Consider the following 24,963-nt stretch of genomic DNA (forward strand, 5'->3'; position numbering starts at 1 on the left):
ATTTAGAAAACAATGCAGATTGAGCTGTGGTCACCACCACAGCAGATGCTGCTTAGCAAGCACCTGCTGTCTGCCATGTCCTTGATGGACGTGAGGTCAGTGATGGTTCCTCATAACCCACCAGGCAGCAGCAGCTCTCCACCCATCAACCCCAGCGTGTTCTCTTGCACATTCTCAAATGAGCACAGGGTGTCTCACCAGAGGATGGGAAGTTATAAGCTCCAAGAGACTAGGAGTTGGTCTGTCTTATATACCAGTCTTTCCTGCACCTCACGTCAGAGACCTAGTAAATGGTCAGAGTTTGTGTGATTGTCATTTAACCAGTGGAGTCTCAGCATCTGCATCTGAACATTGGAGATTTTGTTACTGATCTTGCCGAGTGGTTGTGGGATGAAATGAGGTGTCCCAGGGGCCTTAAAGGCCGTAGGGTTGCTCAAGGGGTTGGATCAAGCATGCTGTGTGCCACGTTGTATACCCAGGGGGCCACCATTTCCCCACGCCCCGGTGCAGGGGCTCCTGCTCACTCTGTCTCCTCCCCTCTCTCCCTGTCTTTCTCTGTCCAGTCAATGGGAGCTACGGCCACCGCACTCCAGGCTCAGAGAAGAAGAGCCTCCTGGACATGGACCTCGGTGAAGGCCCTGTGCCCGCCTGCCACCAGGGCCTGTTTCTCCCCGCAGGAACCCCACCACCCCGCAGTCACCCCCAAGCCTGCGAGAGGCTGCTGCATTTCCCCCACCCTGACAACAGGTATGTGTCCTATCATCCCTACTCATCAGCTGCCTCCTGTGGCCACTCCCTGGAAACCAAGGCTCAAGGTCTCTGGACCTCACCTAGTCTGCTTAGCTTGTGAGACACAGGGGGAAACCGAGGCACAAGAAGGCAAGGCACAGGCCAGAGCGTGGTAGCCCAAAGATGGCCGCTTGGTTCAGAGCCCACACCTCCCGCGTGGCCAGGGCCTCACAAGAGACGCAAAGATGGTTTTATGGAGGTGGTTTCCCCATTGCAGAATCCAAGATGGCTTTTCGCATGGAATCAGTGGATTTCTGAAGAGGAAGATTCAACAGTGGGTTGAAGTAGGAAAACCCACTCCAGTGTTCATACAGTACTGAATACTGGATTAATTGTAGGATGGAGAGAGATTTCCTCACCTGGGCTACCTCCCTTCCCAGGAGGCCATCACCCCAGAGAACCCCAGCCAGATAACCATCCATTGAGCACGGCACATTTCCAGTGAGGGCCACCTCTGGGCAGATGTAATATCAGATTGCATGTGGAGCTGAGACTTGCCTTCTACTGTGTCTCCCTGGGCCCCAGCTGTGCCTCTGGGTCTTCATGGAGCCGGTCTATGCTCTCTCTAGAGGTTTGATACAGGTGGAGGTCAAATGTGCACACCCACTCGGCCCCAGGACCCTCCCCTGAGGCTGCTGACTGAGGCCTGTTTCACGACCAGAGAGTCTAGAAACTGACCCATCTACCTGTCCTCAGTGCATCCTCCCATCAGCCGTTTATCAAGTGCCTACTGTGGGCCAGCACCATCAGGGAGGTGTCTTGGCAAAGAAAGCAAAGGTCTCCCCCTCTTCCCCCACAGAGCTTGCACTGGAGTAGAAGCTCTACATTGTGAGATACTATTAAAGAGAAGGGTGGATATTTTTCCCACATGGAATCATTTTTCTTTGAGGATCCAGATTCTCTGTGGCCTTCTTTGAGATTCGTGAGGCATCCGATTTATAGGATCAAGTATCATTTAGACTTCAAGCTGTGCATGGTTTTTTAGCAAGAGTCACGGTGTTTATTTTCTTGATTCGTCACTGAGGCTTCCCCAGCTGTACTCACTGTCTCCAGTGACATTCATTCTAACTTGGGGTTGAAGTTACACTAACCTAGGGGAAGCTGAGGAAGTAGATTTTTTATTTTGGTAAAGATGATCAGAAATATTATGCCAACGTGCCTTTTTGACATTTCGGGGCATATGACTCTGGCCCAACTTTTTAATACTAATAAAGATAGCTCCCATTTATTTAGTGACTACTGTGTGCACTTTTGCTCCATTTAATCCTCACCGCCACCCTGCAAGGCCCAGGTCTTTCTGCTGATAACCAGCAGTCATAGAGTGATTGTCACATGCAATGCAAGCCCTCTATACGCATTAGCTTGCTGAGCCCCCAACAGCCGTAGGGTGGGGAAACTGAGGCCAGGGAGGCTGTGCAGCTAGCTGAGTTCATCCAGCAGGTGGGGAGGGGATTTAAGTAACTTCAGTAATATCTTGATTGTGTCATTTTCATGCTTAAAATGACTACACCGCCGCTGCCGTGGTCAGCAGACTATATTAAGTGCAGTTCAAGGCTTGGCTCCGCCACTGGCTCTCTGAGTGACGGTGGGTAAGATGCCGAAACTCTTCAGGCTTCATTTCCTTACCTGTGAAATGAGGAGAGAAATGCAGCAGGAGCAGGCCTCAGCAGGGCTGGGATATGCCCAGGGATTGGCCCCTGCCTGCCCACCATGCCAGCCTCCTCTGGCCACACCAGCCTCCTGCCTTTCTCTGCATGGGTCGTACACCTTCACCTCTTCACATCTCACCTATGGAACCCCTGGCTCCTCTTCTTTATTTTTAACTTTTCAAATTATATAATCAAATATATATATACACACACACACAAAGCAAAAAAAAGAAAAAAGCAATCGTTTTCAAAGCACTCTTCAACAAGTAGTTGCAGGACAGATCTCCGAGTTTGTCATGGGTTACCATACCACCATCTCAGATTTTTCCTTCTAGCTGCTCCAATATATAGATTTTTTTGTCATCACATTTTTTTTCCTTTTTTTTTGGTGAAAAATAACATATATACAAAAAAAGCAATACATTTCAAAGCACAGCACAACAATTAGTTGTAGAACAGATTTCAGAGTTTGGTATGGATTACAATTCCATAATTGTAGGTTTTTACTCCTAGCTGCTCTAAGATGCTGGAGACTAAAAGAAATATCAGTATAATGATTCAGCAGTCATACTCGTTTATTAAACCCTACCTTCTCTGTAAACTCCACCATCACCTTTGATCTTTCTACCCCACTCTTTAGGGGTATTTCTAACTTTTTCACGTTGGAAGGGGCTGTCAGTAATACAGGGTGGATGGACAGATGGAACTAGCTGATGTTCTGGAAAGGCTGGCCCCTCTGCATTTCAGGACTTATTTGGTCCAGGGACCCATCTGGATGTTGTCAGTTTCTGGAAAGTTACCCTAGCGCATGGGACCTGTATTAGTTAGGGTTCTCTAGAGAAACAGAATCAACAGAGAACACTCGCAAATATAAAATTCATAAAAGTGTCTCACGTGACCGTGGGAACGCAGAGTCCAGAATCTGCAGGGCAAGTTGTGAAACAGACGATTCCAATGCAGGGTCTGGACGAACTCCACAGGAGAGGCTCGCCAGCCGAAGCAGGAATACAGCCTGTCTCTTCTGAATCCTCCTTAAAAGGCTTCCCGTGATTAGATTAAGCATCACTCGTAGAAGACACGCCCCTTTGGCTGATTACAAATGGAATCAGCTGTGGATGCAGCTGACGTGCTCATGACCTAATCCTATGAAATGTCCTCATTGCAACAGACAGGCCAGCACTTGCCCAAACAGATGAACAGGTACCACCGCTTGGCCAAGTTGACACATGAACCTGACCATGACAGAACCTTTGTAGAATCTTATATATTGCCTGGCCACTCTTTTGTTCTCCAGAACTTCACCCCCCCCCCAGAAGAGAATCAGTGTTTCCCCTGGGGGCTGGTCCACACTCTCCCCCATTACAAGGCAGCTTCTCCAGAACAGGGACCTGTCTCCACATTGTCTCTGTGTCCCCATCATCACCTGGCACAGAGTGAAAAGCCTGTTGAGTGAAAGAGCTGACCCTCTGCTCAGACCCCAGCTCCTGAACAAGGCACTGCACGGGTCCTCTGAGGCCTGAGGTTGTCCTCTGCCCTCGAGTCTCTGCTGGAGAAATATCGATTACCCCAACTTCAGCAGCCCCTCTCCCAGGGGCCAGGATGATGGACAGAAGAACACATGAGTCCTTGATAATGAGAACATGAGGCTGCAAGGAAATGTAATGGCAAGGAAATGTAATGGTCATCAAGTCAAATCCACTTTATACAGGAGGAAGCTGGGGCTCCTGGCAGTAGAGTGTTAGGGAAAAATTCCTGGCTTCTGATACATACAGAGCCAGGTTCAAAATTCTGCTCTATCCCTGCCTCCCTCTGTGTGCTCAGACAGGTTGCTTCCGTTTGCATAGGTATAAAACACAGGTGGAATATCTACCTTGAGGGATTTGTCCATGCATTTAATGGATACGTACACACAACATGCTAGTGTTAGGATTGCCCTCCACAAAATGCCTGGCACATTCAGCTGCTCAGCAGTTCTTCATCTTGCCTAGGGACCCACAGTCACAAAATCTAGGCCCAGAGATGGGAGGAGATTTACTCAGGGCTGGCCAGGGTTCAGTAACAGAGCAGGACTGGAACCGCTTACCAGGAATCACATGGACAGCGAGGCAGGGAGGGGCTGCTCAGCTGGCATCAAGAGCCACGTAACATTGAGGCCTGAGCCTCATCCCTGGTGGCATTCAAACTTTTGCAGAGTTTGGGTACAGCTCCTTACTCCGATATTGTTTTCAAAGTGATTGCTACAAACCAATGCCTACCTGGGTGCCTTTCCCTGCCCACGCCAGGCCTAGGATTGCAGTCCTGCAAGGAGCAGCTAATGCTTATATTATCCATATTTAAAGCTCCATAAAGTCACAACCTGTACATCAGATTTTGAAGATACTTGGGGGTTTCTTCTGAGGATGATGGGCCTGGAGAATCGGGGTTGCTGTCTACCTCAGAATGGAAACACCTTCTAGCTCTACCCGGGACCCTATGAGCCACTCTCTGGAGAGCAGAGTTATGGGAGAGAAGAGAAGTCCCTAGCAAGTGATGCAGAGGATGTTGTTCAAATGTAGTTGAGGAACAGGCAAACAGAAAAACCTCACTCCACCCACCCCCAAAACCTTTACCCGAACAGAGCTTCAGGTCAGGTCTGTACATGAAGAAATGTGCACACTTGAGTGAAGGGAGCCTGGGTTCTGGTCCAGGCCCTGCCCCTGTTTGCTGCTGTGTGACTGTGGGAAGCCACCTGCCCTCTCTGTGCTGGGTGTTGGTGATGGATTGGAGAGGAGGCTCTGAGGGCCTCCTGGCTCTACCTTCTTTCTTCTACTGCTCTTTTCCCTCCCCTGGACCTCATGGCTGGGATGCTGCAGCTGCAGGGTGCCCAAGAAGGGGGGGCTGAGGGCTGCGGGAGCTATCCCCTCCCCCAGATTTGGCCCATCTTGGGAAGCAGAGAGACAGGCACTCATCAACAGAAACCCGAGGCTGCAGAGAGCCCCAGGTGTTGACACAAGGGCAGTGATAACAGCGTCATTTGCCCTGCCCTCCTCCTCACAGAGGCCTGTCACAGCTTCGTCTCACCTAATCCTGACAGCTGCCCTCTAAGGAGAGAGCAGTTAGTCCTCATTTCACAGGCATGGTCTGGGACAGCGCCACAGGATGTGTCCTGGTCACACCTTGAGCACATACCCAGGCTTCCTGCTCTGTTCAAAGACGCGGCAGGGGCTTCTCTGACCCTCAGCCCAGGGCCAACTTCCTGGCCCCTCTCCTTCTCAGGGCTCTCAGGGGACAGGTGGTGTCAGCATCGCCGTGTCGCCCTTAAACCTGGCCATCTGTGAAGTGGGCAGAGGGGGTACCCTGCGTTTGGGAGAGGCCTTCTCTGGGCACCCCTGGGTACCACCCACACATTGTGGATGAGGAGGGAGACCCAGGATGGCAGAGTCCCCTGCCCAGGTTTACATGCCTGGCCTGGAACCCAGGCCTCCCGCCTCCCACGTGCTGCCCCCCACCTCCGGCCTTCCCCACGCCTCTTCCCCAAATGTGTGGTTTTGTGCCGTCAGGGATCTCTCTGTGTTTGGGTCTGAAATCCTTGGGCATCCCCTCGAGAAGCTTCTCATCAGTTACCCCTAAAATGCTCCTCCCACCGTGAGTGTGCTTCATATTCCCCAACCCACTGATGGGAAAGACTTAACAGGTGGTTTGGAGCAAAACTTTATACGATTAGTGCTTTTGGAAACTAAGAAAGTTTGCAAAAATTACAAGATTTCAGGGGCATGTCAGTGGAATTTAAAACAGGCTGCATTTGAGTGTCCCTCGAAGTGCCAGCCACAGCCTTTTCCCTACAGGTCTCACAAATACAGGGGGTGGTGGGGAGGGCCATCAGGGCAGACCTAGGGAAGCCTCGGAGGCGGGGCAGGGTGGCACCTGTGCCAGACGGGGTGGGCTGGGTTTTGGGAAAAGGGTGAAACCAGTCTCTTTCCTGGCTCTCTCCTTGCCACATTCCCCTGCTCAAACCTCCCGCCTTCCCTGGTCGCTCGTCCTAGCCCTCTGCCTCTTCCCCTCTCTTACCTTCTTTCTCCACAATCCCCCTACCCTCCAGACCACTAGTCTCGAGTCGCTGTCCTGCTCCAGGCCTCTTTATGCCCCCGGGCTCCAGGGTCCCTGCCACCCGCCCCCTGCCTGTCCCGGCCTCGCTACTCCGCAGTGCCTGCCTCTCACGACCCCTCTGGCCACTGTCTTCCAGGTCGCCCAGACCCCAGGCCACGTATGTGAACGGCGGCCTCCCAGGCACACAGCCCATCAAACAAGAGTCCCTGCTCCACTACCAGGCCGTCGTGGAAGCTCGCGTGCCACTGTCTACCCACTGCAGGGCCCCACCAGCCCCCGGCCTGCATGCTGATCTTGACCCCCCGGGCCGAGGCCTCGCCAACCCCGCACCTTCCTGCTACCTTCTGGGCAGCGAACTCGGCTCTGGCCTGGGCCCCCAGCCTGAGCCCCACCTCACCGAGGGCAGCCTCAAGCGCTGCTGCCTCTTGGGCCTGCCCCCCGCTTCCTCCACCACCTCTGTACCCTGTGCCTCCTCCGAGGGTCTCAGCATCACCTCCATCATCCGCTCCTCCCAGACAGCGCTGGTCACCTGCGTCAATGGACTCCACAGCCCCCCTCTACCAGTGGACCTGGGAGGGCCTCCCAGGCGGGCCCGGCCCGGCCCTGCACCCATTGAGAGCCCCGAGGGCGCCTTGCAGCTCGATGCCTGCCGGAAGGGAGGCTTCCTGAAGCAGGAGCCTGTGGACGAGTTCTCAGAGCTCTTCGGGCCTCACCAGCACAGTCTGCCACCCCCCTACCCCCTGCCTCAGCTGGCACCTGGCCAGGGCTTTGGGGGCCCGGGGCTGGGCCTGGCGGGCAGGGTGGTGGCCGGTCGGCAAGCGTGCCGCTGGGTGGACTGCTGTGCAGCCTACGAGCAACAGGAGGAGCTGGTGCGGCACATCGAGAAGAGTCACATTGACCAGCGCAAGGGCGAGGACTTCACCTGCTTCTGGGCGGGCTGCGTGCGCCGCTACAAACCCTTCAATGCCCGCTACAAGCTGCTCATCCACATGAGGGTGCACTCGGGCGAGAAGCCCAACAAGTGCATGGTGAGTCACCCCGCCCTGCCCCACCCCACCCCCCCGACCCTGGGCCACGCCCCAGCCTGACCTCAGCCAGAGCAGCCCCCTGCCCCTCACTGCCTGGGAGAGGTCAGCTGGAGGGTCCACCTGTGGCTCAGGGGGAAGGGGCCAATGCTGATGGACGTGGCCACTGGTCCAGACGCTCAGTGATCCCATGTTGTTGCACCTTGGCATAGGAGCCCCCTCCTCGTGCTCTCCAGGTGTCCCACCCCCCGCCCTGAGCGGTTGAACTTGCCTCAGCATATACCACGTGGTCTGGTGCCACACATGCGCATTCAGGTGATAGCGCACCTGCCTAGAGGTCAAAGCCAACTCAGCCAGCCTTCCCTCTCACGTGCGCTTGCTCCATGTCCTACCCGCCGATGACGTCATGAGGCCCGGGAAACATGCTCCTCTCCAGTGCTGGGCCTTCTCCAGCATCTTCCCCAGTGCGGGCTCATATCCCTGGACCGTCTCTTGGAGCTGAGAGACCCAGCTCTGAATGAGGAGCATGGGCCCTCATGGAATCCGGTTTGAGAGCTGCGGGTCCCCCAGGCAGCCTGTGGAGCAAGGCCAGAGTTAGTCGCTAAGACCCGGCGTAGAAGCTTGTCCAAGTGTTCTGGCTGGGGTTGGGACTGAGGTTTCCAGACACACACACACACACACACACACACACACACACAGACAAGTGTGTTAACTCTGGGCCTGTGGCCCTCCTGACAGGTCAGTTCCTTGCTGTGCTTTCACTGTGGCAAAAACTTGTATCAGAGGCTGGGAGGATGGTGAGCCCCTGAGTTCCTCAGCCTAGAGGCTGCACCCCTCAGGCCTATAGCAGCTCTCCAGGAGAGGCACCTGCCTGGGAGCAGAAGGGCTGGGCCTCGGGGTGCTCTGTATGATAGAGAAATACAGGCCACCAGGGCCACAGCTCAGGCTTCCCACTTGCTGGGGGTGGGAGAGGTAGAGGAAGACAGCAGTGTGTCTGGTCTGCCAGGGCCAGTGTCATAGCCAAGGTTGGACTCTTGTGCACTCGCATGCTGTCACCGTCCCTGGGCCCTGCCTTGTGGAGCACTCGTGCTCAGCCTGGGAATGGGCACAGTGAGGCCACCATGTACCCAAGAGACTCACTGTGGGGAGTGGGCTTCTGTCCCTGCTCACAGCCCAGGGTGGCACTCACCGGGACCAGGTAGGAGGCAGGAAGCATTGGTGAGGTGTTTGCCCTTGGGTCCCCTCTGCTTGTGGACTGTGAGGTGAGTGTCCCACTGGATCAGCTTATTCGGCTCCGAGGAGGCTGGGCCTTGAAGGTTGAGCTGGAGTTCACAGACAAGTGAGGGGACACGGACCATCTGAGCAAAGGAAGGGAAGTGGGAGGGAACCTGGGGTTGCTATAATAGTGTCTGGAAGGGAGTGGTGGGAAGAGGCTGGGTTGAGCAGACCGAGAGTTTGACTTTTTCAGCTGCCTTTGGGATAGGGGGAGAGCTGGTGGTCAGGCTGGACCCTGGGGGTGCTCCCGTTTGTTTGGGTTCTTGCTATGTGTGGCTTGCTGAAATCAGGCCTCTGCCTAGAGGGAGATGACCAACGGACAGTCCACAGGCTGGAGCTCCTGCAAGTCAGGGTGCAGAGGGGCCCCAGTCTCTCTCGGAGGCCCTTGAGCTGTCAGCTGTTGGGCCACAGTCTCCTTCATGTCTCCCCTCCTGTGGGTGCTCCCTGGTGTATGTGGGAGCCTGGGTGGAGGATGCCTGGCCTGCACCCCAGCGTGGTGTGGACCGTGGCCTTCTCACACTCGCACCTCCCGTGAGGAATCGTGGTATCCAGGAATATCCATGTTGGTCATTAGGGACCTCGGGGGTGGTCCAAGCCCTCCCTACCCTTTTTCCAGTTTGGGAAATGAAAGTCCAACGAGTGGACCAAGAGGGCCCAGGTCATCCAGGGCAGTTCCATGATATCTCTCTGGGGTTCTTCATCCTGCACCAGCCTGCCAGGGTTTCGTTTGATTCAGCCAACTCCGCAGAGCACTGGCTTAACCTGGCCTGTGTCTGGCACTGAGAACCTAAACCTGAACCCACTGAAGACTTTGCCTTCGGGTGCTCACAGTCAGGGGTATGTGGGAGAAGGCATGGGGTCAATGATGATTTCTGGGATAGAGACAGGGAGGTGAGTCCCAGGAGGGCTTCATGGAGGAGAGGAGGTGATGTCTGAGCCATGCTGCACTCACCCATAATAGTGTTAAATCTTTGCAAGAGTCCTCTAACATCAAAGCCTTTTTTTTTTTTTAACCAATGAAGAAAGAAAGGTGCAGAGGGTCTGTCTGGCCTTTCCTGTGCTACGACAAGAGCACTTCATCTTGCTTCTTCATGTGTTTAGGACTGTGCTGAGGCTGAGGCTGAGTTTGACTTTTTCATCTGCCTTTGGGCTAGAAGGAGCAGCTACTGAGTGCTGACCATGGACCAGGAGCTATACTAAGCAATATCTCCCTGTGACCCTCCCACCAACCTTATGGGGTTCATCTTTAAAATGAACCTCCATTTTAGAGATCAGGAAACTGAGGCTTAGACAGATTGAATCATTTGCCCCAGGCCACACAGCTAGTTAGAGGCAAACAATAACAAGAGCAACCTCAATAAGGGTACTAGTTAGAGAACTAATAACCATAACAGTTATATTCATAATAATAACAGAAATAACTCACTCAGTGTTAAACGGCTAGTAAGTAGCAGAGTGGAATTTGAACCCATATTTTTCTGAACTATAATGCCCTTGAACTGTAAGTTCTTTTCCTGTGAAATTGATTATTCTCTGGGATCTTGGGGCGAGCCCTTGCTGGTGCCACGCCCTGGAGACCAGTAACTGTCTGTGTGACTCATGGCCTCACGGGAGGCATTTTCCCGGCCTCCATTGGGAGTGCTCCCCCTGTCTGCCCACCTGAGGGAGTGCTCCCCTTGCCCGCCCGAGGGAGTGCTCCCCCTCCTTGCGATGCTGATGCAGTAGGTAACCCAGGGGACAGGGCAAGCCCTAGCCGGCACCCAGATAAATAAGATCTCCCTTCCCTGTAAAATTATTAATTTCTCATGACAGGCCTCTGCTACCATGCCCTGTAATAGACAAAGGAATTTTGGACCAGGAGCCTCGGGAGAACAGGAAATAGATGAGACATTTTGATTGAAGAGTAAATGGCCCACTAAAATAGCAGTTAATCCTTTTATTATCTTTCCAGCAGCCGTTTCCACAGTTCTTTCATGAGGTAAGCCTCCCCCGCCCCATCCAACTACAACACTCGCATCCTCGCAGCTGGTTTAAATTTAGCCTGCAGGGGCCTCTGCTCAGCACCAGGCAGGCCTCCACGTGCCACGAGGAGCCCCTGCCTCCTTGGTCCAGACATCTTTGTCCTCGGATCTGGGATGGGGACTCACGCACCCCCACCCCCATGCTCCCAGCCCCTGGGCTTGACCGAACAGTCCTACCCCACCCCGCCCTCTCCATGGCTGGTCCACACCAAACAAAGGAAGCACCCTAATCTCTTTGCAATATCCTGTTTGGTCTCAAATATTGCCTGAGTTGTCTTAGCTGTATTACTTTTTTTTTTTTTTTTTTTGGCCTGGGCAGGCACTGGGAGTCGAACCCATGTCTCCGGCATGGCAGATGAGAACGCTGCCTGCTGAGCCACCATGGCCCGCCCTGCCGTATTACATTTGGTGCTTCATCTGTGTTATGATAGTGAGGCTACATCCAACCCAAATACTGATCCCGCGCCTCAAATGCATTAATTTTGAGAAGATTAATTTCATGCTTTCTTAGGTTGGCTCTCCCAGATGGTAGGAATTCTGATCATCTGAGACAGCAGAAATGAGCAGACTGTGTAGTTTGCTTTTCTCCACATTAAGGAAAAGAGAGGCAGAGTGAAAAAGGAAAACCTCTCAACGTGAATCCATTTCCTAGCTCGGGTTTGGTAGATAACACTAATACAACAATCCCTCATCTTTGTGAAGCGTTTTGACAAACTGTGAAAGCAGCATGGAAGGCTTGTTCACAGAAGTGAAAAACCCAGGTCATGAGTCACAGAGACCTGTGTCACAGCCTGGCTCTGCCACTCTCCAGCTGTGTGACCCCAGGCAGGTAGCTTGCCCTTTCTGAACCATAGCATATTTGATTGTAAAATGGGACAATAACAGTACCTGCCTCTTAGGGTTGTTGTTATTAGGGTTAAAAGGAATGACATAAGGGAAGGTGCTTTGTTAATTCTCTTCTTCCCCCACCCCATGCTCTTTAACACTGATCTAACACTGAACTCCTGCCCAGGAGGATATTAATGACTGTTTCACAGATAAAGAAACTTAAGGCTCAAAAGAGGAAGTGACTTGCCCAAAGCCACTCAGCCAGTAAGTGGCGGAGCCTGAATTTGAAGTGGGCAGGACTGTCTCACATGCAAGTGCTCCTGCAGGTCACTTACAGGTCACCTGCTCTGAGCCAGTGTCTTACAGAACGACTGATGCTGGAGTGGAGGCAGTTGGGGCAGGGGCACGGTTTGATGTCCGTATCGCTTAGTTCTGATGAGCAGCTGGAGTCTCGGGGTTGCCTTTACATCCTGTCCTGACCCCTTCAGCAGCTGCACCCGCATTGATCTGTGGTCCCCACCCCTCACACCCCTCTCCGCTCTCTGCCTGTCCTGGGTATTACTGAACCTGGGACCAGAGAAGCAAATCTGGCGAAAAGCTGAGTATCATTGATTGGCCTAGGTCATCCCCCTTGGTGGCTGAGGAATTCAGAATGCCAGCCAGCAGTTCCCCTAGGATGGCCTTGCCACTCCCTAGTGGGCCCGCCTAGGCCAAACTTACTCTCATCCCTCATAATCCGGGGCTTCCGGCATCTCTTTTTGCCTTGCTCCAGCCCTGTACCCCCCATTCTGAGGAACACGCTGGGTGTAGGATGGGGGGTGGGAGTGGGGCTAGAGGGAATTGCTGTTTACTGAGATTTCAGAGAGTGCTGTATCCTGGCTCAGTGCTAGCCATTCCCCATTCCATCCTCAGAACTCAACTTGTCAAAAATCTAAGGCCCAGAGAGGCCAAATTGCTTCCTAAGGCCACAGAGCCCACCAAATATCAGGGAACAGACACTGACCCGATCTGCTGACCTGCCCACTCAAGCAGTGAGCTGAGAATCAGAGAGGCTTGTTTGGGGTCCTGGGATCATCTCAGATCTGAGGGAGAAGAGAGCTAATAAATTTTGGGACAGACTTTGACCAGCCATATAATACCATCATCTGCTTTAAAGAGTTCAGGATAAGTACTACTGCCCATTTTATAGAGGAAACTGAAGTTCCCGGATGAGATGTCTTGCTGTGTATTACCTGGCGTTCAAATCCCAGCTGTCTGACTTAGACACCTGGCCATTCTGCTTTCCACCTACCTGGCGAGGTGCCCAGGACTGCCCAGCAGATAGTCAGAGAAGTTCCCTGAAGGAATCGATAAGCAAAAGTTGTAGGTGGTTTAGACATGGGAAAGTGGCCTACAAAAGAGGAAAGAAAGCTTCCTCTGAAAGTTTTGTCTCACCCAAAGGGCAGGCTTTCCTGTGTCCCAGGCCTTGGACTGAGAGCTAGTTTCATCCAGAGATGAAGCTAATGGGATGCAAGACTTCTGGCATCATAAGAAGAACGCTGCCCTTGAATCTTTAGATATTTATTGCTGGATGATGGAGGGAGGGAGCAGAGCCAAGAGGCTGAGTTTTTGAGGACTGGAGGCATAACCTTGTTTGAGTCAGTCATGGGGACAGGAACATTATTGGAACTCTTGTTTGGTGTTGTTCAGTGTCTGTAGGACCCCTGCACACATGATCTCAGCTCTCAGAATATTTCTGGGGACTGGAATGATTATCCTCATTTTTCAGATGGGGAAAGTATGGTATAGTTCATGCCCAAATTGAGGTCCCGAGTATATTGTGGGTCAGGATTTGAACCCAGGTCTCAGTCTGAATCCAGAGGCCATGTGCTAACCATGACCCCAAGCCACCTCCCGGACAGGGAATCATTAGTTTGTGTACCAATGAAATTCATTCAGCAAGCCATTGCTGAGTACCTCCTGTGTTCCCGGTCCTGGCAGAGCACTGGGGTCACAGAAGGCAACCACACATGGCCTGGTCTCAAGGGGCCCTCAGTTGAATGGAGAGGCTGATGGGCACTGGCATTGAACTGTTTTCCCCAAGAAGCCAGAATCCCAGGCACCTTGACAGCCTGTTTCCAGTCCCCTGCCCTGCTGATATGGTAGGTCTTTTGTTCCATCTTGGAAGAGACAACACCTTATGGGTTGTAGAGTAAGGCATTTCACCTTCTTTAAAATGAAAGAGTCATCGCAAAACAAACACCCTTCCTGGAGTCTGGGGTTTCTGGTCAAGTTTAAAAAGCTGCAGAATAGCACACATTCTCTGGGAAAGTCTGTTTTTCTATTTAAAATGTTCAGTGGACAATAATAAAATATGAGATATGCAAAGAAGCAAGAAAGTAGAACCTAACATAAACCATGCATGACCAAGCTAATGCAACTAACAGACTAACAGACAAAGACTTTGAAATAGCTATTACAACCATGTTCAGAATTAACAGAAAGATGAAGGAAGATTGGGCAAACAGATAGGGGATCTCAGCTATGAACTAGAAACTATAAAATGAAAACAAAATATAATCCTAGAAATGAAAACTATAATATGAACTCTTAAATACTTTGAAAGGGTTAACAACAAAAAGAAGATTGCAGAGTACGTTTAAAGACAGGTCAATAGAAATTATTCAAAATGAAGGCCAGAGAGAAAAATACTATGTTGGGTGGAGGGGTGGAGAAGGTAGCAGAAAGATCTTATACTGTCAGTTACATGTTTGGCAATAGCAAGTGGTCCAACATTCATGTAATTAGACTCCCAGAAGGAAAAAGAAAGGCTGGGGCAGAAAAAATATTTGAAGGATTATTGGTCTAAAATGTTCCAAATTTGTTGAAAAACATAAAAGCATAACTCCAAGAAGCTCAATGAACTCAGAAAAAGGTAAGGACATGGAAAAGAATGGCTAGATAATTTCATGCTCGAACTACTCCTGAAAATTAAAACCTAAGAGAAGATCCTAAAGCCAACCAAGAAACAAAGACATAACAAACAGAGTAATTATAGGTGTGACTGTAAACTTCTCACCAAAAATAATGCAAAAGACATCTTCAGAATACTTGAAGGAAAAATAAATTTAACTGCAAAATGGGGTATGGTTTAAAACCCCTGGCCTCAGTTTTTCCTACTGAAAATTAGCTGTGAGAGAGGCCATACTGCTCCAGCCAGCTCAGGTCACCAAGTCTACCCACTTTGGAAACAGGCTTGAGCCTCACCATCCTTCCAGGATAGGTAAGGAACCCTTCCTGGACAGAGGCATCTGGGGGTGCTCCTTGTTAACAATCCCTCCTGGGGTCACACCAGTCCTCATGTCTACTCTCATTATTAAACAGGGAAACTGAACCCCAGACGGGGCATCATTGGCCCACGGCCACCCAACAAGTTAACAGTAGCCCTGGGATGCCTGCCCTGAAACTTCTTCTCCGCCCAAACTCCTAGAGAGTCTTTGCACACTCTAGGTTCTTTCACTCCTTAGGGACTTGGCCTTTGCTGGTTTCTCTGTCTGGAGTGCCTTGCCTAGCCCAGCAAGCTCCTAGCCATCCTTTACAACCCAATCCAGTGTCTCCTCCTTAGCTCCCCACTTCTCCCTGGACTCCTGGCCCCCTTACCTCTTGCTCTCCCAGCACATGTTGCCTGTATATTAGTGTTTCCTGGTGTGACCCTAGTGTCTTGGGGACTATATCCTGTGGTGCCTGGCTGGCCTTGGTAGCAGAGGAGCTGAGCCCACTCCCCTGGTGGCCATCATCCTCTCTGCTTCAAGGCTGTGGGAGTTTTCCTGGACACTGTCTTCCAGAGCACTTTCCTTGAAGTCATGAGGTTGGAGGGACCTTTAAGATCAGCATGTCCACCCCCTGATCTGATGCTTACATTTCTGCAGAAAAGCCTGAATTTAAAACATGGGTCTGCTGCTTACCAGCCTGTGATTGTGTGTAAGGAACTTGAGTTCTGTAAGCCTCAGTTTCCTTACATGTAAAATGGAAAGAATAGGAATGGAAAGAGGATTCGGTGAGCTACCATACGTATAACACCTGGCCCTTAGCAAGCGCACAACAAATGGTTCTGACCCTTATGAACAGTTTGCTTTAGGGAAGAAGCAAGGGGAGGGCCTAAACTGGAAGGTGACTGTTCAGTCATGAATGTCCCTGAAGGAACAGAAAAGGCTGTTTAGTCCCATCTCTGCCAGGGACTGGCTGTGTGATCTTGGACAAGTCATTTGGCTGTGCAAAGACCCAGTACTCTGAGCTGTGAAATGGGATAATGTCCAGCACTCAGAGGTTACAGTATACTGGTGGACAGCAGTGGCCCAACAGAGGTTAATTCCTTTCCCTCTCTTGAACCCAAGATTCTAGCTCCACAGATTCTGGCTCTCGTCGTTCACCTCTTGGCTTATACTGGAGTGCCTTCTTACATCTCCCTAGTTATTAAAAATCAGGGGCTTGATAAAAAGAGACCTCCTGGAAGCCACCATCCTTCTGATTCTCTGGTCTTTAGTCACTACAGAGAGAGGGAAACTGAGGCCCCAGATGGGAAAGTAACTTGACTGGGGAAGGACAGAGAAACTGGAGACAGCTGGAGGCTCCTTCCAGCTCTGCTGCTCCCTGGGTGTGAGAACTTGGACAAATCACTTCATTTCCCAGTCTCAGTTATGCATTTTTAAAACAGGGGTTTTGATGCTCACCCCAAAAAGAGTGTCCCTGAGAGGGTCAGAGGGCATGGTTGCCCCAGTTCAACGACACTGGCTTCCAGCTGAGCTCCTGACTTGCAGCCCAGTGCTCCTCTCCTGCCTGTAAGCTGGGCCTCAGGGTGCAGAGCTCACCCTCACTGGCATATTCCTCTAGTTGTGTTTTCCACCAGGAATGTAGCTTGCTAACCACAAATCCAGTTCCTTGTCTTTTAGCCTCTGCCTGCAGCTCTCCTGGACATCCCGGACCCACCCCTGTTCCCACCTGCCCCACTTCATTTCCACCTCCATACCAACCTTATTTCCATCCCCGCTCCACCCTCTCATCCATCCACAGCCCCATCCACACCCCTTCCTTTCCCCCACCCCCCTTTCCTTATTTAAATTCTAAGCCAAGATGTGGCCCAGTGGTTAAGTACATAGGTTAAGTGCTGGGGTTCAAATCCCCAGTCGGCCCCTTAGCCAGCTGGGAGACCTCACGCAAGTCGCAGAGACTCAGTTTCCTGTCTGTACAGGGGAGAGTGTTAGGAGAATTAAGTGAGATTATTATTAGGAGCCTCAGTCTCGCTCCTTGAAAACAGGAACCCTTTTATTTATTTATTTCTTGGATTCATCAAACCCAAGCTCTTGTAGAGATGAGAATTCCTGGGAACATCAAACTTGAGGGAAAGGAATGCTGGCTAAGTTTTGCAAACTCAACACTGCTTTATGGAATATAAAAAAAAAAAAAAAAAAACAGATAAAAAACCCCTCAGAATTGAATTTAAAATAATAAAAGAGAAAATAAAAGCTTTTGAATTTAATGTAAATAGAATTAAAATGATTGAAATCAGATAAAATTGACAGTGACTCCAAGAAAGTGACCAGATCATGTTTTCTGAGAGGAACCTCCTGGAAATGGTAAACTTCATAACTGAGCCCACTGGAGAGCAGATGGTTTGCTTAGAGCGGAACTTTTGCATCTCACTTGAACTGTGCTGTAGTGACAGACCCCAGTGTCTCTGTTAAATGGGGGAATGTCCAGAAGACCCTTAAAGGCTACGTCACTTTGGACACCCCGGGATCTGCAGGAGAAGGGGCAGAGTGTTGGCTGAGTCCTTACCTGTGGCCCTCCTGCAGTAGAGAGCCTTGGGCTCATCCACGCTGTCCCTCCCCTCACCCCTACCAACCTTTCAGTGAAGTTTGGTTGACGTCCACTTTTGCCAGGTTCAGTTGATGCTAGATGCAGGGGGTGCAAAACCAAATGAGGACAGGATTGGTGGTGAGGGAAGTAACTAGATGCCGTGGAGGCCTGGAAGGAGAAGGCTTCCTCCAGGATGTCCTGAGATCTGGGCATTGAAGGATGTGTAGGAGTGTGCCAGGTGCAGACCATGAGAAAGGGCATTACAGGGAAGGGAAACAGCATGTGTCAAAGTTTTGAGCTGTGACAGTCTTGACCCTTGGTGGGGGAGGGGTAACGTAGGTGTCCTTTTGTGCTTGGAGTGAGTTGTGTGCGTGGGGGCTGGGACCAAAATTGGGTCCTCAATTTCATCATGAGGAGCTTGGATTCTATCCCAAGGGCGGCCGAGAGAGCCACTGAAGAGCTGTAAGCATGGGAGTGACATAATCAGTGTTTATTATTTAGACAATTTAGAATTATCTGTAGTTTAGAGCGTATATTGGATGGGGAACATCAGGCAGACGTGGACACTGAGGCCCAGGAAGGAAGACCAACCAAAACCTAGATCCCCCTTTCCTCCAGATCCACCTAGAGCAGTGCAGATGAGACCATGTCACCAAACAGCAGGGTTTGGCTACCAGCCAAGACCTGGCACCCAAGGACCAGGCGAGGTCAGCCCTGTGAGCCATGCTGGGGCACAGCGCATTTCCCCCGTTGGAAACTGCATCCAGTGCATTTACCAATGGGAAATGGGAAAGGCATTTCCCATAATGCGGCTCCGTAAAATTTGCACAACTGTTCTTTGTTTTCCGTCCATCCCCACAATAAATCTTCTGCTGCTGCCAGGACTGGGGCCTCCGTGGTCTGTAAGTGATTACAGCACTGACGCGCAGCTCTGCCTCTTCGCAATACATTCTTCTTACATGGGTAATGATAAAATGAGAGTCCATCACTGTATTCTTGCCTGGCAAGTGACAGTTTCCAAATGGTTGGGAGGTGCAGCCTGCTCGAAGGCAGCCTGCTCTCTCCCCTTCCACATACCCTTCCGGCCTCCTTTGATTCTTCAATAGGCTTGCCGTGTGTGAGTATAAGCCTCAGGAAGCAGGCAAACCCTGTAGTACTGTATCTACTGGGCATTTCTCAGGCCTGGAGTGGGAGGTCTCTGCAGGACTGTGCATTTCTGGGGGTGAAATCTGAGTCTCTGCTGGGCAGGCAGCATGCAAGTACCCAGGGTGTTGTTTGGCTGAGGAACCATCTATTAGGCCCTTTGTTCGATCAGATCCAAAAATCATAGCTTTCACATTGGAAGTGATAGTCGCATCTCCCCAGGGCTCAGCCCGGCTCTGCATAGGGCCCTGGTATGCCTAATATTGATGGGTGATTCCTATCTTTGGGGAATGCACAGGGTAGAAGCAAGATCCCCATTTAACAGATGGGGTCACTGAGGTCCACAAAGTAGAAGCTACCTGTCTGGTTACCAGCTTCTGGGACTCTAACTCACATTCCTAACTCTGTCCTGTAATCTTCCCATTGCCCATATTTGTCTTTTGCACTCCCATTTAACCTTGAGCTTGCACTTCCCATCATCTGCTGAATCCCATATTTTGGGAGTCAGTTTGGCCTGTAGGGTCATTTCTGACCAGGCTTAGTTGCCAGTGAACATGTCAGCAAAGAGAAAAGAGAGTTTGGGCTCAGGTGGGAAAATGGGTCTGCTGTGCCTCAGATATTTCCTCAAGGTTCCCCTCTCCACCACCACTCATTACCTGCTTTCACTTCCCCTCCCCATGGCTTCCAGGGTAAGAGGAGGTGGGTCCCGGAGACAGCAAGTCATACTACTTGGGTTTATACTTTTGCTATTTGCAAATGTGGAAGCTGAGGCCTGAAGATGGGATTTGGCTCATTGGAGATCACAGGGCAGAATCACTGAAGCTCAACTCCCTTGCCTCCCAGCCCAGCAGCCTTCTCATATTTGTTGACTATCTACTGTGTGCTAGGCCACATGCTGAGGGCTTGCATGCAGTGTCACCCTCTGTCCCATCACTGCCTCCCAGATTCTGAAGAGCACTGCCTTTTCTGATGTTTTGTTTTCTGCACTGGAGGAGGACTTTGTAGATAATCTCAGATGAGGCTCCACCCTGTGGCACCCTTTGACAGATGGGGGACCCGAGACCCACAGTGGGGAGATGACCTGCTGGAGGTCACATAGTGGAAGACAGCTGGTGGTGTGCGTAGTCTGCACCTGTCAGAATCACCTTCCCTGCTGGCAGGGCCTGTATCACAAAGCTCTGCCCAGCAGGCTCCAGGGAGACTTCAACCAGCGCTGGGCTTCAAACATCATACCTCTGTGTGTCTTAGAAGAGTACGATGATTGATTGTGTGATGTTAAACCCAAATGAAGCCTGGGTTGTACAAAGGTGTATGCAAGTCTAACCAACATGAGTTCTTCGCTGTCCCTACACCCCTGATCCATTTCTTTGTTTGTGCATATGGAACCACCTGACCTTTGTTTCTCCATGTGTGTAATGAGGACTTTGATTAGATGAAGGTCAAAGCCCTCCTAGATCTCAGGCCCCTGATTCAATCAGTGTGGTGCCAGTGCTGGTCAGAGCTTCAGAGCTGGGTTCCAGACTCGGCTCTGCACTCTGCCTTGTGGTTCTGGGAAAGCCATGAAACCCCTCTGGGCCTCAGCTTTCTCATCTATAAAATGGAAGACTTGGACTCCAGGATCGTTAAGACCCTTTGAATGTAGATCTTCAGACAACCATAGTTCGTCTTCCCACATTCTTGGCACAGCCCAGTGGGAAGGTAGGAGATGGAGAATAAAGGGCAGGAGGGATGAGGCCCCTGCTGTATCCTCTGACTTCACCTCCTTCCATTCTCCTCTCTCTTGCTCTTCCCCAACCACCTGGCCTCCTGGCTGTTCCTCACACATGCTAAATTTGTTCCCATGTTGGGCTCTTTGCACACCTGTTCCCTCTGCTTGGAATGCTGTTGCCCCATAGATTCCCATGGCTGAACACTCACCTCCATTCACTCGGGCTTCTACTCCTCTGTCACCTCTTCCAGGAGGCCTTCCCTGACTGCTCATCTAAAATAGCAACTTCAGCCATTCTCTGCCCCTTACACTCCAGGACATTATGTTAAGTGTTTGGTTCTCATATGGTCCCTCCACTCAAAGGTATTCTCTGTTAGGTCTAGATCTTTTTATGCTTTGTTTCCTACTGTATGCCTGAAACAGTTCTCTGGCACACAATAGGTGATCAGTAAATATTTGCTAAATCAAAATTGCAGAATGAATAAGGGTTGTCTGGCTCAATGGGGGCAGAATTGATGGACTGTGCTAAAAAGGACCCAGGCTGAGAGGAGTCTTGTCTTGCAAAATGGGGGGGTTTGCAACAAACTCCCTGGGTAGTGATAAGGATTGCATGGGTTATTGAGGCATTTCCATATTAGAAAAGATGAGGTGGTTTGCCCAGAGCCCAGCACAGCATCTGGTGCTCAATACATATTAGTTCACTGCTTCCCTATCCCTCTCCCCTGTTCCACTCTCTCCTGAATCTAGAATAGCAGGGTAAAGGAGAGGCTGTGGTCCAAAGTCCACAAGCTCTTGGAATGTCAAACCAGACAAGAGCTTAGAAGCCTCCTGGCTCAATCCCATTTACAAATTTGGAAACTGAGGCCTAGAAAGGTTCCCATGCCATTTCCATGAGTTGGAAAGAAATTTGCGATCAAGTCCTCCAAATAGTAGATGCTTGATAATTAATTAGTTGCTGCTGCAGGAGCTGTTTGTCATGACTTCAGTCTCCACAGATCCCGTTTTTATGACCTTGGGCACAGAGGTGGGGCAAGAGTTCAATTTTGCAATAACTGACAACGAAAGGACTAATTCAGCCAAGATTGCAGGGCAAACGATTAAGCTTTTCAACAGCAGCTACTTTAAAGTCTGGGAAAGGAGAGCAGCATTTAAGAATGTGCTGTCTTCCGGTTACCAGCTTAAGCCCTTGCCTGTTTTCCCCTTCAATCCTTTGAGGTAGGCATTAGTATCCCATTTTATGGATGAGAAAACTGAGGCCCAGAGAAGTTAAGTGCTGGGATTCCAACCTTGGCCTCCCACTGCTCCGGGATTCTGCATGTTCACTCATGTAATCTTCCCACCTGCCCTGTGAGGCAGGTACTATTATCATTAGTATTTTAGGGAAACTGAGTTTCAGAGCCAGTAAGAAACGGAGCCAGGTCTTGAGTCTAGGTAAGCCTGCAGTGTAACCATTCCTCAGAAAGACCTGGGGCCTGCCCAGGAAGCTTCTGGAATCCAGGTTCTGTGTCCAGTGCCTTTCCCAATCCTTTATGCACTTTGACCTTGGCTGGGCATGCTATTTCCTTGTTCCAGTGGGTATACCTATCCTGTTCCGTCTCCCTGGGATTCTCTACCCACCCTCCACCCCATATCATCTTCATAGCAACCTCGTGTCTTGGGGACCATTGCCCCATCTTCCCGTCCTGGGGAGGCAGGGTGGCTGCAAAAGGTCCCAGTGGATCAACGGCAAAGCCCAGGGCAGGCTGTCTCCCTGTCTTCCTCTCCTGTGTTCTGTTGCCGCTAGCACCCTAGGTAGGATGGGTTTCTCAGGCCAGCTCTGCTCCAGCTGCTGCTGTGCCCCCAGTGAGCCCAGCTCATGCTGGGGGAAGATGAGGTGTGGTCCTGAGGAGTGCGGGGCTGCTCCCAGCTCGAATTGATAGCAACAGAGGGTCTGCTGCCTGCACTCAACACCTCTGTCAGGTTCACAGCTCCGGGCTTCAGAGCGCCAGCCGTTTAATCGTCTCCACATTGTAAGCCCAGGAAACGTTGTCCTGACAACCAGTTGGCAAAATCAGGCAGGGGATCCCCTTCCACAGCGGTGGTTTCAGCTTTTCAAGACCTGTCTGAGGTGGTTACAGCAGGGTATGAATTGGATTCACCTGGCAAGGCCCCACTTCCCCCTGGAACGTTCCTGGAAATGTTGAGCCTCGGTTCCCATTGCATCCTGGCAGATTGAGAAGTGCAGAGGAGACCCGGGCCCCCAAGAACTGGGCTGGTGGAAGGAAGGGGCATCCCCAGTGGTGAGATGGGTAAGGCAGGCAGGACCCCGTCACAGTGGGGCCAAGAACATTGGCCTTCGTGGGCCCCTTCTTCCATGAAAAATATTGAAAGTGATCTTTTATGACAGTATTGGTATAAAGACAAACATACTAATATTGTATATTAAGATATTTTCTTTAACCTTAAAGTTCATTTTTTTTTCTGATTTTAAATTAAATTAAATCTTCATGGGTCCCTAAATGTATTGGTGGGCTCTGGGCAGTGTGCCTACTGTGCCTAAAGGAAAATTGGCTCTGGAAGCAAAACCTGCAGAGCTGGGAGCTCTTGGGGGTACAACCCATGCCTCGCCTTGCCCTTTCTTTTCTCTGGGTTTCAGTTTCTTCTCTGTGAAAAAGGGTGAGTGGGGAAGCACCAGAAAATCATATTCTGATGTTCCAGTCTGTTTTCTTTTGTTCTAATCCACTTTGGTCCTTATTGAATTTTTGTCTTCCATTAAGAATCACAGGGGTGCTTGCTTCAGCAGCACATATACTAAAAATTGGAATGATACAGAAAAGATTAGCATGGACCCTGAGCAAGGAAGACACACAAATTCATTGAAGTGCTCCATATTTTTAAAAAATGAATTAATGGATATTGATGATATTTTATGATTAATGTAGTTAAACTTAAGTATATTAGAGAGAAGGAAAACATATATGAAAAGTCTAGATGCATTTAGTTATTGTGATTGAGGCTTATATTTTCTTTGAGCTTCCTGAAAGCCAAGGCAAAGAGGTCAACTTGTTGAATTACAGAATTCTTATTATCTTGGAAGGGAAGCAGACCAATCAGGGACCGTTTTGCCCAAGATTAAATCCTTATGAGGTCATGGTGAGAGTCATGTGCATGGAGGGCTGTAGGAAGACTGTACAAATGAGAGAATTCATTATTAAGCTGATAATATGAGTTACTGAACAAAGTAATAGACTTTATTTTCACAAATAACTTTGCGTACATTCTTTGAGAAAAGCCCAGGACACAGTAAAGATGGCAGTGAAGGTACTTTACCTGTCCTACATTCTAGTCTGTGCAGTGTTCTTCCTCTGTGTATATGTCAGCCTTCTGAAGTAACCATCTTTCCCCTTTTTACAGGTGAAGAAATTGAGGCTCAGAGAAGTTAAGTGACTTGACTCCAGTCATCCAGTGGGACCTGGATTAGAAAATCCAGGTTCATCTGACTTCAGGGTTCTATGGCAGGCAGCCTTTCTTTGCAGACTTCAGGGTTCAGTCTAACATTTGAAACAGATGCAGCCCCTTGCTCAGGGAGCTCACAGCCTAACAGATCCTCAGGGTCTTAAAAGAAGGTGGTAACACTGTGATGCATGCTTTGAGAGGATGCTCAGGGGACCATGGGATTCATCTGTCAGGGATTCAACCTAGTCCTAGGTTGGGAGAGTAAGAATAGCACCATGGAGGAAGTGGATGAGGCATCCCATAAGAAGCACTAGTATTAGCAAAGCCCAGGAGGTGAGAGATAATGAAGCCTGGATTGAGGGGGGGATTGGGGGAGTTGGTGACAGAAGGGAGGAAGAAGCTTCTTCCTGCCAGGTTTCTTAGTTACAAGCAATAGAAACCAACCCTGGCCATAATAAGCCCTGCTTCTCTTCCTGTACACCCTAACCCCCATCCCCAGGAATTTATTGGCAGGCCCTTGGGACCATGGAGCCAAGAGGATAGGACCAGACTTTGAATATAGGCAGGAGCCCATGTCCCCCAGCAGCCAGGAAGCAGGGAGCCTCTACCTGCTTCACGAGAACAGCAACCTACCCAGACACCTGTTGTGAACCTCTCTGGTCTTCAGCTTCTGTGGTCTTATCCCAGGGTCAAAGCTGTAGCAGGGCATCCCATTGGCCAGGCCTGCCTGGGCTGGTCAGGGCTGAGGGGTGTCATGGTCAGGTTCATGCATCAACTTGGCCAGGTGGTGGTTGGGTAAGTGCTGGCCTGTCTGTTGCGATGAGGACATTTCATAGAATTAAATCATGATCACTTCAGCTGCATCCACAGCTGATTCCATTTGTAATCAGCCAAGGGGAGTGTCTTCTGCAATGAGTGATGTTTAATCTAATCAATGGGAGGCTTTTAAGGAGGATTCAGAGGAGACAGTCTCTCTTCCTGCTTCGACCAGCGAGCCTCCCCTGTGGAGTTTGTTCAGTCCCTTCGTCGAAGTTGTCAGCTTCACAGCTTGCCCTACAGATTTTGGACTCTACATTCCCATGGTTACATGAGACACTTTTATAAATTTTATATTTATGGATATTTCCTGTTGATTCTGTTTCTCTAGAGAACCCTAACTAATACAGCTT

General features: G+C 50.4%; 1 protein-coding gene and 1 non-coding gene across 4 annotated transcripts in view; both read left to right on the forward strand.

Annotated features, from left to right (window-relative positions):
* GLIS1 (GLIS family zinc finger 1) overlaps window positions 1-24,963 on the forward strand; it is a 307,452-nt gene that overhangs the window by 208,792 nt on the left and 73,697 nt on the right. For 2 of the 3 annotated variants that reach the window (XM_077136418.1, XM_077136429.1), the window contains exons 2-3: window positions 564-747; window positions 6,661-7,552. In XM_077136418.1, coding sequence (XP_076992533.1) covers window positions 564-747; window positions 6,661-7,552 — 1,076 coding nt within the window. Of the gene's footprint in view, window positions 1-563; window positions 748-6,660; window positions 7,553-10,778; window positions 10,803-24,963 lie in introns of all 3 variants that reach the window. The other variant, XM_077136419.1, reaches the window with a different exon arrangement.
* Window positions 23,126-23,234, forward strand: LOC143675236 (U6 spliceosomal RNA). Its single transcript, XR_013171478.1, has one exon. It is a non-coding gene; the product is annotated as a U6 spliceosomal RNA (small nuclear RNA).

Source organism: Tamandua tetradactyla, chromosome 2 (genome assembly GCF_023851605.1).
Source record: "Tamandua tetradactyla isolate mTamTet1 chromosome 2, mTamTet1.pri, whole genome shotgun sequence".
NCBI classification, from domain to species: domain Eukaryota; kingdom Metazoa; phylum Chordata; class Mammalia; order Pilosa; family Myrmecophagidae; genus Tamandua; species Tamandua tetradactyla.